We start from the raw sequence: 20885 nt of genomic DNA, 5'->3' as shown, positions 1-20885 counted from the left end.
GCGAACCAAAATTCACAGGAATAGTTGAACAGCTCTAATCCTTAATTTTGTTTCCAGTTTGAGCCTTAAGGACCGCACCAATTGTTTTCTTAGTTAAATAGTTTCAAATCAGTTATTTTAAAACACGAAAAAACCTCTTTCTTCAAAATTGCGCAGAAGAAAAAAGGAAACTAAACGAAAATTTTTCGCTAGAATATTACTATCGAGCTCTAGATCCAAACTCCAAAACTTATTCCCGAGCGCGGTGCAATTATTTTTGGCGTCTCCATCGATTCAATAGTGAAAGGAGGCGCACGGTTATCGTTCTTATCGTTCGCGTTGAAGTGGGTGAGAGCTTTTGACGCGTTTTAGTAATCGCTGGGTCCACCAAAATTCACAGGACACAGGTTAAATAACAATAATCTTCCATTTTTTTCCAGTTTGAGCTTCAGGACCGCACCTGTCTTCATCCAATCCTTTTATCCAAATTTCCAAATGGGTAATTCCATACAAAATGTACATGGCACTTAGACACGACCATCACAGATTTTGCTCAAAGTTGGGGGAATTATTCATCTACCGTCTCTTTGGAAAAATCCCAATTTTGGTGTCGATTGGAATACCCCCCGCTCTGTAGAACCCCTCTCTTTATTGCAAAGTCACGCAATTTTTGTCGAAAATCACTTTTTTTTTCTTACAATTCATAGACGTGAGATGTCGGAAAAATACTGATAGACGATTTTTGAAGAAAATAAACCAAGGAATCTAAACAAATATAACTTTTGGCCGGAAATGTTGCCAAATAAATTATTTTTGTATGTGAAAACTGAATTTACATGTTTCGGCAAATGCAGCCATTTTTATTTTAAATTTGATAATTTTATCGTGTTCCTTGAAAAATTTTACGTAAGAAACAACTGTAATCTCGGTGTAATATGAGCCAATCTCGAGATATAACATTTTTACGAAAAAAGTTGTAAATTTCGTAATTATTCTATTTTATAATCTATAGACGTAAGACACCCGAAAAAAAGTGCTAGGTGAATTTTGAAGAAAATAAACCAAGAAATCTAGTAATAATATTGTTTTTTGACCGGAAGTGTTGCCAGATAGATTATTTTTGTATTTAAAAACAAAATTTGCATTTTTCGGCCAATGCAGGTAATTTTATTTTAAATTTGATGGTTTTATCGTATTTCTGGGATAATTTTACGTAAGAAGCACTTATCACCCCGTGGTAATATGAGCCAATCTCAAGATAGGGTATCGAACGTCTTCGTCAGTGGTTTTCTTCGGCAGTTTTTCTGCAGCAATCTTATGCAAAAGGGGGCCGAAGAAAACCACTGACGAAGACGTTCGATACCCTATAACATTTTTACAATAATTAATTACGAAATTTAAAACTATTTTCGAAAAAATGCTATATCTCGAGATTGGCTCATATTACCCCGGGGTGATAAGTGTTTCTTATGTAAAATTTTCCGAGAAACACGATGAAACCATCGAATTTAAAATAAAATTAGCTGCATTTGCCGAAAAATGCAAATTTAGTTTTAAAATACAAAAATAGTTTATCTGGCAACACTTTCGGTTCAAAAATTATATTTTTCTGGATTCCTTGGTTTATTTTCTTTCAAATTCATCTATCACTATTTTTCGGGTGTCTTACGTCTATAAATTGTAAAAAATAATTACAACTTTTTTCGTAAAAATGTTATATCTCGAAATTGGCTCATATTACCTCGGGATGATAGTTGTTTCTTATGTGAAATTTTCCAAGGAACACGATGAAACTATCAAATTTGAAATAAAAATGTCTACATTTGCCAAAAATGTGAATTTAATTTTCAAATACATAAATTATCTGGCAATCAATCATCACCTTTCCTGATGTAATTTTTGGAAACTTTTGTTGTAAGTATTGCAACGCTGGAAATTCAGCTCCTAAAGTTTTCACAAACCGCTTTCTTTAAACCTAGTTTAATGTGTGGAGGCGGCCTCAATATTTCCTGTGAATCAACTAATGTAGCATTGGCCAAAAATTGCAGAGGTATCGATACTCGAGCATCGATAATTTTTTCCTCGCGGTATCGATGCCAGATTGATATTGAGAGCGGAGCATCGATACCAGCTGTATCGATACTCTGCCTGCTACTTGAAACAGGTCTATGAAAAGCTACCATTTTTCCTTGATCGTTAATACGGAAAATCATAGATGCCAGGTGTTTTTGAAAAATGTAAGCAATTATCCGAAAAACCGACAAAATCTGCTTAAAGTCTGAAAAAAATTTGTCTGTGATTTGAAAAAAATGCGTTCGCGCAGGGAAAAGTCTGCAAAAATTTTCACAGATGACTCTGGAAAAAATATAATTATCTGCGAATCAATAAAAATCTGCACACCGACTCTAAAAATCTGCGTTTTGAAGAAAAATCTGCATATTTTGTATCCCTGCGGTCAATAGACTAATGGTACCAAAATGTTATTTGAAATATAGGGCAGCACGATAATCCTAGCTTCTTATTCTTTATTGCCTGCCTTTTTGCAAAAACTCGGTGCTTACGATTTGCTTTGCACAGACAGTATTACCAAATGCGGCAGCATTTTTCTCGCAAGAGGCATGAAAAAGCGCCTTAGAAATGAGCCGGTATATTCAATCCTGTTGGTGCCTTTTACAAAAAGAGCACACGATGGATCATATCCGCGCACTTCTACAAGGCTTTTCCGTTAGACAAGATGTAGCAATCAACAATATTTTCCGATTTTATAGTTTCTCTTCAGTATCGAAAAAATATCGGGGCGAAAGTATCGATCCACCTTGATATCAAAGTCGCTTGCATCGATAAAAAATAACGATATTTGGGCCCCAAGGTATCGATACCGTAAGTATCGATACGATATCGGCCAATGCTAAACTAATGCCGCGTATTCGACTGTATTCTGCTCTTCGATACAAACGTCTCGTGAAGATCTTTGACAAAATGATTCTTTTCGTTGCTGCTATTCCAGTAACAGAGAAAAGATGGAAATTTTGTATGACGCCTAGCAGTTTCTTTGAAAGGGCAACCATCCAAAAACTCTCCAAGAACTTCCCATTTACAATCATCTTATTTCAGCGAGTCTAATAGCAATTATATACTGATATAATTATTTTTGAGAAGCTTTGAGTGCGCAACAAAAATTAAAGGCAGATTGTTCTCATTATGCCACAGGACACCCTTTAAGCTCTTCTAGGAGCTGTCATTGAAAAGACGCCAATCATCTGCATTATGAACGACTTCGGTTTTTCTAACAATCTAGGAACATAATGACAATAGCACAGACCGTTTTAGTATGTGTAAAATGCGGAAAGCATATCGTGACGCCTTCTCTGATTACATATTTGAACGTCATCGCTCACCAGCTTCCATTGTTTGAGTTCGAGTTCCGAATTACCCTAGAACGCTGTCGACTGGGTAACCTAGCGTCTCCACCGATTCAACAATGAAAGGAGACGCACGACTATCGTTCTTACCATTCGCATTGGAGTGGGTGAAAGCTTCTGACGTGTTCTCGAAATGGCTAGGCGAACCAAAATTCACAGGAATAGTTGAACAGCTCTAATCCTTAATTTTGTTTCCAGTTTGAGCCTTAAGGACCGCACCAATTGTTTTCTTAGTTAAATAGTTTCAAATCAGTTATTTTAAAACACGAAAAAACCTCTTTCTTCAAAATTGCGCAGAAGAAAAAAGGAAACTAAACGAAAATTTTTCGCTAGAATATTACTATCGAGCTCTAGATCCAAACTCCAAAACTTATTCCCGAGCGCGGTGCAATTATTTTTGGCGTCTCCATCGATTCAATAGTGAAAGGAGGCGCACGGTTATCGTTCTTATCGTTCGCGTTGAAGTGGGTGAGAGCTTTTGACGCGTTTTAGTAATCGCTGGGTCCACCAAAATTCACAGGACACAGGTTAAATAACAATAATCTTCCATTTTTTTCCAGTTTGAGCTTCAGGACCGCACCTGTCTTCATCCAATCCTTTTATCCAAATTTCCAAATGGGTAATTCCATACAAAATGTACATGGCACTTAGACACGACCATCACAGATTTTGCTCAAAGTTGGGGGAATTATTCATCTACCGTCTCTTTGGAAAAATCCCAATTTTGGTGTCGATTGGAATACCCCCCGCTCTGTAGAACCCCTCTCTTTATTGCAAAGTCACGCAATTTTTGTCGAAAATCACTTTTTTTTTCTTACAATTCATAGACGTGAGATGTCGGAAAAATACTGATAGACGATTTTTGAAGAAAATAAACCAAGGAATCTAAACAAATATAACTTTTGGCCGGAAGTGTTGCCAAATAAATTATTTTTGTATGTGAAAACTGAATTTACATGTTTCGGCAAATGCAGCCATTTTTATTTTAAATTTGATAATTTTATCGTGTTCCTTGAAAAATTTTACGTAAGAAACAACTGTAATCTCGGTGTAATATGAGCCAATCTCGAGATATAACATTTTTACGAAAAAAGTTGTAAATTTCGTAATTATTCTATTTTATAATCTATAGACGTAAGACACCCGAAAAAAAGTGCTAGGTGAATTTTGAAGAAAATAAACCAAGAAATCTAGTAATAATATTGTTTTTTGACCGGAAGTGTTGCCAGATAGATTATTTTTGTATTTAAAAACAAAATTTGCATTTTTCGGCCAATGCAGGTAATTTTATTTTAAATTTGATGGTTTTATCGTATTTCTGGGATAATTTTACGTAAGAAGCACTTATCACCCCGTGGTAATATGAGCCAATCTCAAGATAGGGTATCGAACGTCTTCGTCAGTGGTTTTCTTCGGCAGTTTTTCTGCAGCAATCTTATGCAAAAGGGGGCCGAAGAAAACCACTGACGAAGACGTTCGATACCCTATAACATTTTTACAATAATTAATTACGAAATTTAAAACTATTTTCGAAAAAATGCTATATCTCGAGATTGGCTCATATTACCCCGGGGTGATAAGTGTTTCTTATGTAAAATTTTCCGAGAAACACGATGAAACCATCGAATTTAAAATAAAATTAGCTGCATTTGCCGAAAAATGCAAATTTAGTTTTAAAATACAAAAATAGTTTATCTGGCAACACTTTCGGTTCAAAAATTATATTTTTCTGGATTCCTTGGTTTATTTTCTTTCAAATTCATCTATCACTATTTTTCGGGTGTCTTACGTCTATAAATTGTAAAAAATAATTACAACTTTTTTCGTAAAAATGTTATATCTCGAAATTGGCTCATATTACCTCGGGATGATAGTTGTTTCTTATGTGAAATTTTCCAAGGAACACGATGAAACTATCAAATTTGAAATAAAAATGTCTGCATTTGCCAAAAATGTAAATTTAATTTTCAAATACATAAATTATCTGGCAACGCTTTCGGTCAAAACTTATATTTCTTCTGGATTCCTTGGTTTATTTTCTTAAAAAATCTTCTATCAGTATTTTTCTGACATCTCACGTCTGTGAATTGTAAGAAAAAAAAAGAGATTTTTGACAAAAATTGTATGACTTTGCAATAAATAGGGGGGTCCTTAAAAAGCGGGGGGTATTCCAATCGACACCAAATTTGGGATTTTTACAAAATGATAGTAGATGAATAATTCTCCCAGCTTTGAGCATCTGTGATGGTCGTGTCCAAGTTTGTGCTTTTTCGTGGTCACTTCGTATGGAATGACCCAAAATATCTTGGAATATCTCCAAAATAGAAGCACTCAGAAAGTTAGCCATCAAATGCTTTCTGGTTAAATAATTTCTGTTAAAGTTATATAGCATCATTGAAATTTGATTAAATAGTAAACACTGGTTTTGCCCAAGAACTCAACCAGAAGAAAATAAAAGATCATAGCTTTTCACTCTTCCTGTGAATTTAGTGCTCTTAGCAGAGATAACTTCTTCAATGACCCAAATGAGTTTTCCTGTAAGTAAACGTAGAAGCGTTGAACCCGGCGAGCAATTATTCTGCAACCTTTTTTCCCACTTCTTCATTTGTAATGGGCTCCCAAATTCACAGGAATGATTTAGAAGCTATAATCTTTTTATTTATTTTTTCAGTTTAAGTTTTAGTTTGAGATTGCTTTAACAATTTTTACTTTTTGAACTTGCATCTTGAGCTTTTCACCAAAATGTTAGAATAGTGCCAAGTTTCAAACAAAAATAGTAAGAGTTTGTATTCAAGACACGACCGCTTTACTGACGTATAATACGCACATTTCTCGACAAACAATTTTGTTGTTAATAGCTTGAAAAGCTGGTATTGAACGGAATTCGATAGAACCGCAGCTTAATAAGCTGTTATATATGACTGCCGTTGGTTGATATCAACAAATGAGTATTTCGTTGGTAATTAAAAAAGCCTTCTATTATTTGTTCGAACCAAGTAACTCTTCATTGAATAGCACGCACTAATTTTGATTTGTGCAAATAGAAATTGTTGAACAGCGCAACAGATACAAATTTTTCGACTGCCCAACTTTCTAATAAACATTACGAATAAATGCTTTCTTATTATTGATGCGCTTCTTGGTTGGCAATCTGTAAAAAATAAGTTTAATTCTATTTGTATTAAGACACGTTCGTAAAAGAAGTTGATGAACTCATTCAAAAAACTGATCATCCATATTTATTATTGTACCTGTACCTGTATAGTATTGAGTTGTAAAAAAACTCATTAACTGCTTTAATTGAAAGCAAGTGATAATCCCTAAAAGGGCGGTTGGGTTAATTTTTTTACAATAGCGGTAATCAATCGAACAAGGCCCTTTGTCTTCGAAGGCAGAACAGCTTGGATATTTGGAAGAACATTTCCCTAGGCAATTAGTGACGCTGCAAAGAAGCTCGTTCAGTTTCTCGCCATTGCGAATTTCCACTTGCAGGATGATTCTGGGTGTATTACCTCTAGCAGCGTTCCCCACCAATTGCAATACTTCCGCAGCAAGGTAAGAAATTAATTCGAGCGAGCTCATAATTACCACAATAAAACAAGAAATTGAGACAAATTTTATAAAAACTCGAATTTTATAAGGATCTCTGAAACGTGAAGCAGCTAAATTCCGAACTAATTCAAACATCTAAATTGAGACCCCACTATACCAAGAAACTTTGTAGAAGATCAAAATCGTCAATTGTTCAAACCCTGAGAGCGCTAATAATTTCGTTCTGCTGGATTCCAATCCTGGCCCAGTGTGCATTGCAGCCGCCAGATTGATAGGTACTCCTGTACCACCCCACAGTGGTCCAATAAGGCAAAAAGTGGAACTTAATTCCATAGCGCCTTTCACCTTCATCCTAGCTTAAAAGTGTCTCCGGAACAATTGTTTGGATAAATGACTCGTATAATCGCAAATTGTCAAAAAGTATGAAAAGTTTACTATACTAAAAATAAAAAAATAACTTTTTTGTGTTAAGAGATAGAAGAATAGTTTATTCAGCAGAGTTGTAGAAAATTCAAAAATATGAAACTTTTTTGAACTAATAAAAATCCTATCTTCCTTCGGTACAAAGTTATAAAGTATATTACATGTAACTTACTTAAAAGTTAGTTTTTTGTACTTCACTTTTGTTAGTTACATTTTACACGAAAGTATTGTTTGGAGGAATTGTTAGGGCACAGAAAACACACATTTTTGCCTAAGGTCGTATATTTCCAGGACTTTTCCTTATGAAGTTATATCATATTTTAACTTATTTTTTCGATAATTTCAAGAACGTATAGGTTAAAAAGGGGCAAGTGGAATCATGATGTCGATACTTCTCCTTGCAGCTGAACTGAAGTACTATAAACTCCTTTAGGTTCCATTTGTCCCAATCCACTCATATTAGAGTACGGCGAGAATATGTTACAGTAGGTTTTCATATATCCAAGATACTAACTTTTTTGTGTTAAGAGACAGAGGAATGGTTTATTCGGAAAAGTTTTAGAACATGCAAAAATATGAATCTTTGCTCAACAAACAAAATTTCTATCTTCATTGGGTTTAGAGTTACAGAGTATAATCTATGAAAATTACTCAAAAGTTAGTTTTTTGTACTTAACTTTTGTTAGTTACATTTTACAAGAAAACGTTGTTCTAAAGAAGCATTTGGACATACAAAATACACGTTTGTGTTGAAGACCACACATCTCCAGGACTTTTCCTTACAAAGTTATAGCACATTTCAGCATATTTCTTCGATAACTTCAACAACGCATAGAATAAAGCATAGGTGGATTGGAATAGATGGAACTTATGACAGTTCTGAGCACTCGAGCTAAACTTCGAGAAAAAGTATTAACATCGTGACTTGCCCCTTTTTACTTTATACGTTCTTAAAGTTATCGAATAAATAAGCTGAAATCTGCTATAACTTATTATGCGGATTATGCACAAACAATTGTTCTGAATACTTTATTAAGCTAGGATGAAGGTGAAAGGCGCTATGGAATTAAGTTACACATTTTGCTTTATTGGACAACTGTGCACCGGCATAATTTACGAGTACTGGTCGTGATATTAGGACTGGCTGTGCGTTTGCTTCTACGGTTATTACCTACGCCTAGTGGGGAATCGCTGGCCATCAGCCAGAAAATTTTTTTTTTTCGTTAGCTGTTTCATAATATTTTTCCTTTATTGCTATAACACTCAAGTGTCTAAATCCAAAATTTGGGCGCAACATCATAAAATCTGATTTTTTTATGACTTTTGACGTTTTTTTGACATTTTTTTGAAAAAAAAACTACATTACTTTGAAACGCTCTGTAGCTTCAATAATAGCTTGGATTTTTTTGACGTCCAAGGAAAAGTTGTTCTAATAATTGTGCAAAACAAACACAGTAGACCTGACACTAAAAATTTAATTAAAAGGTGATTTTTTTGTAGAAAAGTAGCTTAAGAGTTTAGCTGCCACAGTTTGCCACGGTTGTGACTACATACAAAATTTAGGTAAAAACGTAAGCTTTCAAATGCATACTGCCCGCTGTAGCGCAAAACTGCGCAAATTGTCACTTTAGTGGAAAAAGCGATAGCAGATTTTTTAATTTTTTTATTTTGAAGTTGAAATTTTATCCAGGATTAATTTTAATCATAACCATGATACCATGAATGAAAATTTATGATATCGAACTCAATCCGTAAGGATAAAATATAAATTTGCGCAAAAATCACAAAATTTATGAATATAAAGTTATAAAAATACAAGTTAAAATAGAAAACAGTAAACAAATCTTTTTGAAATCTCCATTATGTCGAACTAATTTATCTCAATCTGCATATTTAAAACAATATTGAAAACCTTCAGCCCTTTTCAATTCATGAAATTCGCTAAACTGATTGAAGTGTCAAATCCTAGCAGCAAAGTTAAGTGATTCCAGTTGAATTTTATTCAGTCTTCAACTTCAGCGGCACCACCTAATTCAATGTCTAGTAAGTTGTCAATTAATGGTTTTATACATGTAACGGGTGGTCAATAAAAAATGAGAATTTTTTCAATCACATATAAAAAAAAATTTTTTTTTCATCGATTTCAGTATTTTTTATTAATAACATAATGTATTTTCTTCAAAAAAATATCAGTAAATATTTGAGTAAGGGCCGTGGTCTGCTGTTCGACGCAACTTTGTTGCGATGCTCTCACAAGAACGTTGTACGGCACTTACGTCCATTTTCCGGGTACAGTTCCGGATTCTTGTAGTCAGTTGCTTCGTATCCTTGGCCCTCCAATTGTTTTTATATACTAGGGCACTGAGTGAGCCAAAGAAATCCTCTGTTGGGCGGAACTGGGGCAAGTTTGTTGGGCTACGATCTTTCGGCACGAACGGTATCTTTTTCTCCTCAAGATACGCCAGCGTCTTCTTGGCGTAATGGGAAGACGCCTTGTCTGGCCAGAAGACGTGCTTCCCATCCGCGTGATGCTCGTTCAGGAACGGCAGCAGGATTTTATCGAGGCACTCTTCTTGATAGATTTGTTGGTTGATTGCCAGACCGCTCGGCTTAAACCAAGGCTTTGAAATGCCCCGGTCGGAAATGGCGATGTTCAACATAACCTTTTTTTCAAACTTGTGCTTGAACTTGTATTTCACTTCAGGCGGTGTGGATGACTTGTCGCTGGAGTAGTAATTATCATTTCCTGGAATATGCGTTTTGGACAGCGGAAAATAGCTTTCGTCGTCCAGAACGAAAGACGTCCCGCGGTATTTTTTGGTCATCCACCGACACTGTGTTTTAACCGTCTCAATCTGCTCCTCCGTGTACTCCGGCGACCTCGTCTTCTTCCTGCAGACGATTCCTTCCATCTTGAGGGTCCGATGGATCAATACGTGGGAGCAGCCATATTTCCGACCGGCGTCACGCAGGCTGGTTGCGTCCTTGTTGTCAAACAGCTTCTTTAACGATGTCTTCCTCTGCTTCGTCATTATCGTCACCGGACGACCACTTCCGACCTTCCGCTCTACGTTCAGGGAACTCAGGATACGATATACCGTACTGACAGGTACATTTTCTTCCTTAAAATGTGTCACCGTGAACTTTTTTCCTTGCTGGAAATGCGTAATGCGGTTGAACCGTACAATGCGTTCGCGAAGCACGTGCTGTTTCGACGCCATTTTTGCTTTGACTAAATTCAAACTAGCAAAACCAAACACGCCTACTGTTTCTAGGGAGCCCAAAGAGCAATTTTCTTGGAGAAAGAAAATTTTACGCTCTGTATTTGAGTTACTGAAAGGTATTGAAAAAATTCTCATTTTTTATTTAACACCCGTTATTTAAATGTCCTCTTTCAACCATAGAAACCGGATTAGAAAGGCAACATATAAATGAAACAATGAAACGTCGAAAATCACTAGAAGAAATGAAAATAGCAGCGAAAGAAATTTTTCCTGCTGATAAGTATAACGAATTTCAAATTATCTGGAGATTTCAGCAATCAATGCGGAAGATGATAATGATTTTTTCAATTTGTGTTAAGTTTGTGTTACTTATGTTGTTTTAACTTAATAAGAATATATATATATATATATATATATATATATATATATATATATATATATATATATATATATATATATATATATATATATATATATATATATATATATATATATATATATATATATATATTTATTAAGGCAATTTTTTTTAATTAGAGGGGTCGTTCATAAATTACGTAATTACGTAAGGACGCCCAGTGGCACTACTTGTGGTCAAAGATCATATCATTCTATGAAAAAAAAAACGTCAAGAAAAGAGTGCCAAAAAACATTAAAAATTAAATTTTGAGCTCTATGTACGGCCTCAAACAAAAAATGGATACCAGATTCGTATTCAGCGCCCCAAAATTATGTAAATACCAAGTTTTTGTCGCATTTGTCGACACTTTTTTGCTTGGCCAGCCTTTGTATGAAGTCGCCTCACTGTGCTACGTGGCAGGAACGTAATCACGAAAAACATGAGGTTTCAATGTGAAAAGGAACCGATATTAAAATATACAGTCGCGCGAAAGTCAGTGGACGAATGAATAATGATGTGATGAAATAAACCTGTGCGATTGCCCTAAATATCTACCGAGAGGATAATCGCGACAAGTGGGCGGGACCACGCAGATGGTATTATGAAAGAAAGTGCGGTATTATGGAAGTCAACTGTTCAACCGTCAACATAGTCGTCATTAAGATGGCATCGAGAACATGAGTGGGCAAGGGACCAGTGGCAGAGCAGCTAAGTTTAGCTTCCCGTACTATTGCTGTTGCGTCTTCGCCAATCTGAGCGGTTCCAAACAGTGTCAGTTCTCCATATTAGGGGCGTCTGATCAACATCCTGATGCCAACGTGGGACTTTGAGTAGTGCTGTCACGATGATCCCAGTCAAGAAGCGTCTTTATCAAAACCCGTTGTTTCTACCAATGGTTGTTATGATATTGTCCTGCATACTATCTAATTTTGTTAGAAAGCTGATACGATAGTATCAAATTTTGATATGTTTTTGATACTAGTAGAATTATTTCTGTTATAATTTCTGTTATTTTAACATCTAACGGGATCAAATTGAAAAGACAGCCTGTAAGGTTTTTCCCATAACAAACTAACAGCTACTGTTACATTTTTGTTTTTTCTTTCTGATCGAATTTGGATATAAATCCACATACATAAGCACACTTGAAAGAAAACATATACATTGTACACAAAAATAAGTCAGGTGTCCACGATGAAATTGCCACACCATGAAATTGTTCTAACTTTTTAACCGTTGGGTAGAATTCAATGAAAATTTGGGTGGATTTAGTTAATAGTGCATTATTTACTTCCTGCAAGTTTTAAAGTCCTGTGATCAAAACTCGCGGAAATGGAGTCGAAAGAACAGCTGATAAAATGTGCGTGATAAAATCTTGCGCATTCATCACGAGAACAAGGATCTCTCGCATCGTTCCATCGCTAAAACGTTGGGAATCGCGAATTCCACGGTGTCGCTAGTGATTAAGCGGTTCGAGGAACGATTGACCACCGATCGGAAGCCCAGAAGTGAAGAAAAGTATTCTGTACATCCAGTGTCTTAGAATATCAATGTTTATTCATGAGTAGATGAATTGAATTAATCTCAGTGTCAGCACATTTATTCTCTGGTGCAACACAGCGACGATGCATGAATATCGTTTCTCATATTCAATGACAGAACAGTGGAATGAATATCAAAGATCTCGTAATGATATTCAAAGAAGCTTCGGTGATTATCAATCCAAGTAGTGCAAATCTGTTCAGAAGCAGTACACTGCCCAGTACAGTATAAATGGTCGAATAAGGTTAATTTTGATTTTCACTATATTGATATGATTTTTATTTTTGACGATCAAACTATCAACACGAGTGTTAAAGTTCATCTTGTCAGCGTTCAACGGTTGTTTGTTATCATGAATATCAACGGTCGCCTGGGTAGTATGATTATCAATATAAAGACGGCTGAAAATTGCTGCTTTTGAATATCATGACAGTGAATATTCTGAGCACTGCGTACAACACCAAAAATCACAACCGCGTAATTGGGGCCTTCAACCGAAACCCGAACGCCTCCGTTCGGGATGTGGCTAAAAAGCTGCACCTAAGCCGAAGTTTTGGCCTTCTGGACAAAAACTTTAAAGGTACAAAAGGCCCCTAATCGCGACGAGAAGCAGAACAAGTCCGCCAAAACCCGTGCCAGCAAGTTGTACCTCAACATGCTGATGAAAGTTGAATGCTGCGTCATGGACGACGAAACATATGTGAAGGCCGACTTCAAACAGATCTCCGGCAAACTGTTTTTCACGGTCAAGGATAAGTTCAGCGTTCCGGAGCATGTCCGCACTCAGAAGATGTCCAAATTTGCGAAGTAAATCCTGGTTTGGCAAGCCATCTGTACGTGCGGGAAACGGAGTGCACCTTTCGTGACCCAGGACACGATGAACGGACAGGTGTACATAAAAGAGTGCCTCCAGAAGCGGCTGCTTCCACTCCTGAAGGCCCGCAACGTCCCAACAATCTTCCGGCCGGATTTGGCCTCATGCCACTACTCCAAGGACGTGCTGAAGTGGTATGCGGACAATAAGGTCAATTTCGTGCCGAAAATGTTCAACCCTCCCAACACTCCGGAGCTCCGAAAAGCACTTAAACACAGTACTTAAACTACTTCTTAAACAACCTAAGGTAGTGAAGACAGTCGTGGAACTGAAGAAAGTATGGGTTTACATGCAAAAAACGGTTGATTCACAGATTGTGCACAATCTTATGGCCGGGGTTAAGGCCAAGGTGCGGGCATTTGCGTATGGACTGTAAATAAAATACGAGTAAAATGGAAAAATGAAGTTTAATAGTTATTTTTCAATCCCTGAAAATTTGATGACAGTCGGATGAAAACTCCGATTTTGCGAATCAATTTTGTGTGTGGCAATTTCATCGTGGACACCCTTTAGTTGCATTAAAATAATCCAACATTCCAAGTACTTCAATTAAGCTTCATGAAATGGCATCACTTTGAATTGTTCCAGCTTCTTTCGCAATGAAGTTTTTTTTATGTACCAGGAAAATAAGCCTAATATCCTGGTTTCTATAATCATTTCATTCAAACAAGTGCATTTAGACTTCAAATGCTCCATACGCTATGCTCTTCCTGATACTGATTCTGACAAATTCACGCGTCAAATAATGACGCCCCATATCATCTTTAGTTCCGTATGCAAAAAGTTAAACGTAATCTTTTATTCATTTAGATTACTTGATTCGTTTCACAGTTTATTCTTTGGTAAACAATCTTTTTAATCTGTTTAATCTGAAATAACAAAAAACCTAAAAAGCTAAACCATCCTGGACTACAATTTTGCAGCTTGGAAACGAACAACCAAACGCAGCTACCCTTAGTAGTCATTTTTCCCATACGCCATTTTACAGCATTTGTTTTTGTTGTTGGTGTTTTCAAACAACACCCTGTTACTTTCGGGTGTAGTCCAGGACAGAAAAAGTGTAGTTTTGATGTAGCCCGAAAAGTGAACAAAGCTACAGGTCAGAAGTGCAGTCCTCGTGTAGCTACATCACCAAAACAAATTCGACATAAAAAAAGGAAAATAAAATATTCTATTCCTGTACAAGTTAAATTCTCGCTTTGTCTTGTATTATTTCCACAAAAATCAGCCGCTAAAACAAGATAGGTGCATGTTGTCAGCCAATATGGCCTTGATTTTCGAATTTTATTTAATTCTGATGACAGTTACTTTCCTAAATTTTTCCGTAAACGAAACACCAAGCACATCAGTAAAACTCGACCAGATTCATTGAAGGCACGAAGGTCGCCCTCCAATTTCCTTCTAACGTTTCGACAAACACCATCAACGCTCTTGCGAGGTTCCTTTCTCGCCTTCCAGCGCAATTTAGAAATCCTTATCCATTTGTTCGAAGAGCAGAAAGAAACAGGAAAAAGATAGAGCGGGGAATGTATGTAATATACTCCGTAGAAAGAACTTTTCCCACTTTCCGACACCCGCGTCCTTTCCAACTGTTGTCCTTTGCACTTTCGGTTATCAAGTGTGTGAAAGTTCGAAGTTGGGCTGTCTGATTGCTTTTCCTTTCGGGGCACTTATGGTGATGCCACTGCCGAACCAGAAAAGTGTTTGATGATGATCCATTTCCTTCGCATTTGCGGCAAATTTTGCACCCTGATTGCATGACGATGCTGGCGGAACATGGTTGGAAAGAAACTGGAAACATCGCCGCTCGTTGGATTGCGGATATGATTTTTTCTTCTATCATTGCTTTGGTACGGTTAACTTAACAGAACATTTGTTAGGTTCTAACCGTGGGGATACTTTTACTCCGTTAACCTGATGAACTGGTCCCGCGCACAAACTGTCAATTTTTTGATCGTTTTTTTCTACTTCTTTTTCTAGGTCCCTTTTGGTGACATGCTGATGGCGTACCAGCTAGAGAAACGGTGGCGAAAATTATTCAATTCAGCGCTATACCGAGCAAACATGCTGCAATCAACGAAGACAAAGTTTGCCGAGATGACACAAACCGAGATCAGTATATTCTGCTTTGAAGTAAGTATTTTCAGTGCCGTACTGGAAACCCACAAGAAGGGAGACCGGGTGCGAGTATGCGATGGAAAATGTTTGAAAGCTGGAGCAAATCAAAGCGTACTTTCAAATGTTTTCTATCCGTACCGTGATAAGAGGTACGCTTGCTATTGATGCTAGGGTTCATGGCCGAGAGCCAGTTTTGTGCCAGTGCACGGTCTGGGAAGCACCATAAGGGGATGATAGTGCGAAGAATGCGACATCGTCAGCAATTTTCACTGCGCGGTACCTGCCGCATCATACAGTAAATTGTGCACTTCCCGGTACTATTTTTAAACTTAGCTCATCGGTCCTGACGTCCTCGTCACGATTTCTACGGAACCAAGAGCCTCTTCGCTAGCGAGCAAAGTAAATTGAGCATCTAATATGGTGGTCGCTTTGATTCCGTCCGGAGTTTCTTTCTTCGTCTTTTGATATGCTAAACGATGTAGCGTGTATTTTCGTATACTTCTATGCTTTTCAGTTGAACAAATTTGTCCAACGTTACAAGTGCGAAGGTCCAGGAACAGTCGGATTAGATCTGGACCGGGGAGCGCAACTGATGGTTAGCTACGGGAAGGAGCTCGATGCTATGGAGAAACAACGCGTCGAATTGGGTAAGTACTGGAGCGAGTCGTAATTATTTGGATCACGTACAACTGCGTAAAATTTGTGCACCTTTGCACATTGGTCCAGGAATGAAATCTACATGCAAAAGTTCAGGCTTTAATCATCCAATATGTCCTTTCAAAACGCGCAATGATTGCTCTGATTTCGCCCAAAAATTATATCCACGAATTCACGTGGAAAATATCTTGTCTAGTTAATCTGCTTCAGAATCAGAAGAAACATTTTCAAATTCTAATTTATATCAAGATTTATGGCTAGACAAGATGTTTCCCGATGGAAGTTTTCTGAAAATCCCTGAAGTTTTCGCATAAATTGAGTTAATCTGGCGGGTGGTCTACTATACGTTAATAAAGGTAAGGGGTCCACTATATGTTAATTTACTCATATTGAGAGAATAAACAGTTTTTCGTCCAATGAACACTTGAGGAAGTGGTCCATCTAAGATAGTTAAACCCCACTGTAGCTTTTTAACAAATGTATACAGGATAAAACTACCTGTGATGGACCACGCTCTTTAGTGGTACATCGGTCAGATAAGCACAATTCAAGCGAAAACTCGAGAGCTTTTCAAACAATGTCCATCGGGGAACGTCTTATCCAGAAAATCTGCATCAGAATCAGGACAGAAATTTTACATCAGAATCACGACGATTTCGGGTAAATTAAGCTATAGTGAACCCCTTTGCTTTATTAATCAATAGTGGACCACCCGTCAGATTGCCTCAATTTCTCTCAATATAAATCGAAACTTACAAATGTTTGTGATGCAGATTGCCTGGCTAAGATGTTTCCCGATGGTAGTTTTCTGAAAATCCCTCGAATTTTCGCATGAATTGAGTTAATCTGGCGGGTGGTCTATAGTAGGAAAGGGGTCCACTATAAGTTAATTTACCCTGAGCTTCAATTTATATTTGTTATTTGTTATTTGTTATTTGTTATTTATTGTTAAATCATCTGACACATTGGTGGTCTTAATGATAATATATATTACTAACTAAATGCTAATTAATATTTACAAACCATAAGAAACACTTTAAAAACAATTGAAACACGCTTCAAAAACAATTAAACCTGTCGTCTACGAAGAATTTGTTTGAATGTTGTTACTGAGATGTTAAAATCGAATGAATCTGCTACGACGTTGAAGCTAGCTGACATGAAACGAACGGGATCGTGTTGCCCATATGATGCAGTGCGATACGCTAGCGATAAAAAGTTTCTCCGCCTTAAAGACCTTTCCGGAGCATACAAATTTAACTGCTGCAGAATTTTCGGGGCGTCGATTTCACCGGTTAAAATTTTGAAGACAAACACAGCCTGTGTATCGAGACGTCTTTGCTGCAGTGTTTCCATGCCCAAAAGCTGGCAGCGATCCGAGTACGCCGGTAGCTGCTGCGGGTCTCGCCACGGAAGAAAACGTAAAGCGTACCGTACAAATTTCCTTTGCACGGATTCAATTCTTGCAATCCAGTTTGCGTTGAATGGACACCACACTACGGAGTTTGTTTCAAGGACAGATCGCACCAGAGAGTAGAATAATGATCGGAGGCACAGTGGATCATGAAAATCCGAGGCTACCTTGAAAATAAAACCGAGTTGTCGGTTCGTCTTTGCTATGATCTCATTATAGTGTGGCCTGAAGGACAGGGCTGAATCCAACGTAACACCCAAATCTCGGACCTGGCTAACCCTTGTCAGAGTTTGACCAAGCATAGTATAGCTGAACATTTCCGGAACATTTTTCCTATTGAACGAAATCACACAGCATTTCAGGATACTAACTGTCAACAGGTTAATGGAGCACCACTTTAAAAAAACGTCGACTAGTCGCTGAAGTTCGAGACAGTCAGAAGTATTTCTTATTGTCTTGAACAACTTTACATCGTCTGCAAAAAACATTCGGCGATTTTCTGGCAACACTAACGATACATCATTTATGTACAAGGCAAAGAGCAGTGGTCCTAAATTACTGCTTTGCGGAACGCCTGATACATTTGAAAAATGAGCAGAATGTTGCGATCCAATCTTTACGTAGAGTGTACGATTTACCAAATAGGACCTCAGTCATTGTACCAGAGCGGGGGCCATTCCAAGTTTCTCCATCTTAGCGAGCAGGATACCATGGTCGACGCAGTCAAATGCAGCTTTCAAACCAGTATAAACCGCATCAATTTGGGCTCTTTCGGTCATGTTCTGCAGGCACGTTGCAGTGAATTGAACGAGGTTAGTAGCGGTAGAGCGTTTTGAATAAAAACCATGCTGATCGATCGAGATATAGTGTTTACAACTAGCGAAAAGTGCATCATAAAAAACGATTTTAAATACTTTTGAATAAGCGCAAAGAGAGGTTATGCCTCTGTAATTCTGCACGTTGCGTTTGTCACCTTTTTTGTGCACCGGAAACATGGTCGATTATTTCCAACTGGTTGGAAAAACACATCGTCGAAGCGACAAGTCAATTAGCAAGCATAGTGGGCGTACGAAAACAGCTTTATCAAAAGAATAAATAGTTTTTCAACAGGGTGGTCTACAGAAGGAAATGGTCCATCCAAGGTAGTTCTACCCTATAAAAGAATAAACAGTTTTTCATAGAGCTGGCTACTGAAGAAAGCGGTTTATCGGAGGTAGTTCTACCCCGCTGACCGGTTTATTCAAGAGACAAACCAGTTTTTCACTTTGTATGGTTTCCGAAAAAAGGAATATTTTCGCAAAACTATTTTGTATGCAATTTACCCAACTCTGTTAACAATACACCCAACTCTCCTTGTATTGAAAAATTGAAAGTTTTTGAAAGTTTCAAAGCCTCAATAGCTTATATTTAAAACGGCGAGAACTACATCAGATTGCTGCACTGATGCTGTGAAACTTAGAGTAAATTACCTACGATGCCCCTATTTCTTAGAGTGGACCACTCGTTAAATTCATTCAATTTTTCTTAACATCAATCGGGATTTATAAATGTTTTTCGTAATTCTAATGCTTATTGGCTGGATAAAATGCTTTCCGATGCAAGTTTTTTTTAAATCCTTCGAGTTTCGGCATAAATTGTTTTCATCAGGCAAGTGGTCCACTATAGGCTAATTTACCCTTTTTCAATCATTGCTTGAATATGTAACAACTGTTTCGATCCATATAACAGAGAAGGGGTCCCACCCAATACAGGAAAGCTACCACGTAATTTTAAATCATTTATATATAGAGTAAATTAACCCCTTTCCCCTTTCTACCTCTTTCTTAAAGTGTTAACTCATGTTCCATTAACATCCATCTGGTCAGGTTAACTCATGTTCCATTAACATAAATCGGAATTTGTAAATGTATCTCGTGATTCTGATGCAGATTGGCTAAATAAAAAGTTTCCCGATTGAGCTATCTGGCGTGTGGTCCACTATAGAAAAGAAATCTACAATAGGTTAATTTACGCTAAAATGTTCATATGAAACGATCAAATTTCCAAACAGGCTTTATGTCCATTTGTTGAAGATGATGACAAACTAAAAACCAGTTACTTTGTACGTATAAAATAATGAAATAACTTAAAATCAGCCATCACTTGTACCAAAGGGTCCATCATCGGTCAATTCACCCCACACTTCAATTCATGCAAACTAAAATCGAGCCCAACGTTTCACTTAATACACCTGCGAAGCGCCATAAGTTGCAGCTTTTAACAGCTCCGAAACAATTAGCATGTTCTGGAGTGCAAACTCGCCGCGCCTAATAGAAAACGAATAAAAAACACGCTAAACTAAATGCATCCATTTTCCTCGTTTATATTTTTTGCCTACCTATTTCTACTCACAGAGAACGCGGAAAAACTCTTCGACATCCCATTAACGGATTACAATGAATTTGTGCTGTGTAAACACGAGTACGAAGAAATGCAAGAGGTAAGTTGAAAGTTTATTTTTTATCCCAGTTTTTGGCCTGACTGAAGCAACGGGCTTGGGGAATAATCAGTAACCGTAACGGAAAAGTTTGACTTTTTTGCGAAGGCGAATTTGCCTCGTAGTTGGACCTTTTGCATCGGTGTGTCAGAAAGTGCAGTAGCCCTTACGGTATCGGGCAGGTGAGATGAAGCTTAATGGTTTGTGAAATGATGAATTTTTGCAGCCTCAGCACCATAACATGCCAGCCGTTTCAAAGGCTGACGGAAGGCATCAGTGGGATGAGTCGGTTCGAAACTGCTGAGTTTTATTACTTTTGGAAATGATTAAGGAGGGTAGGTGTCTCGTCTTCATTAGGAGGAAACTAGCTTTTCACTGGCAAATATGTTGCCGTTTATCTAAAATTATTTTTTTAGCGTGGTTTTCGGTAAACATCATGCAATATTTAAAGACTACAGCTATATAGAAATCATAAAAATTGGGCAATTGGGATTGGGAAAAACTACAATTACTGAATACACTTTTTCACCTTTGGCAGGTCTACAAGATGTATCTTAAGCAAAAGGTTGCTCGTGAGAAGTGGTCCAGAACGCTGTGGGCCAACCTAAATCCACAAGCGCTACTTGACGGAATTGACGGTTTCATGAAAGAGTACCGAAAATTACCCCGTTCGGTAAGATTGCGATGCGTAAATCGTTTGTTAAGTGGGTATCAAAGATTTGTTCTTGAAAGATATAAAAACTAAATTTTAAATAAATTGCCTACCGTTTGTAACAAAAAAATGTACAGAACTTGGCGCCCCCA

The 20885-nt window shown here is 37.4% G+C and overlaps 1 protein-coding gene across 1 annotated transcript in view; it reads left to right on the top strand.

Annotated features, from left to right (window-relative positions):
* The window catches only part of LOC129723260 (dynein axonemal heavy chain 10), a 254555-nt gene that overhangs the window by 96383 nt on the left and 137287 nt on the right, over positions 1-20885 (top strand). Inside the window, exons 29-32 of the mRNA XM_055677373.1 lie at positions 15397-15549; positions 16049-16181; positions 19999-20084; positions 20620-20754. Coding sequence (XP_055533348.1) covers positions 15397-15549; positions 16049-16181; positions 19999-20084; positions 20620-20754 — 507 coding nt within the window. The remainder of the gene's footprint in view (positions 1-15396; positions 15550-16048; positions 16182-19998; positions 20085-20619; positions 20755-20885) is intronic.

This window comes from Wyeomyia smithii, chromosome 1 (genome assembly GCF_029784165.1).
Source record: "Wyeomyia smithii strain HCP4-BCI-WySm-NY-G18 chromosome 1, ASM2978416v1, whole genome shotgun sequence".
In the NCBI taxonomy this organism is placed as follows: domain Eukaryota; kingdom Metazoa; phylum Arthropoda; class Insecta; order Diptera; family Culicidae; genus Wyeomyia; species Wyeomyia smithii.
Note: the sequence above shows the minus strand (reverse complement) of the source record. Positions and strands in the feature narration are given on the sequence as shown.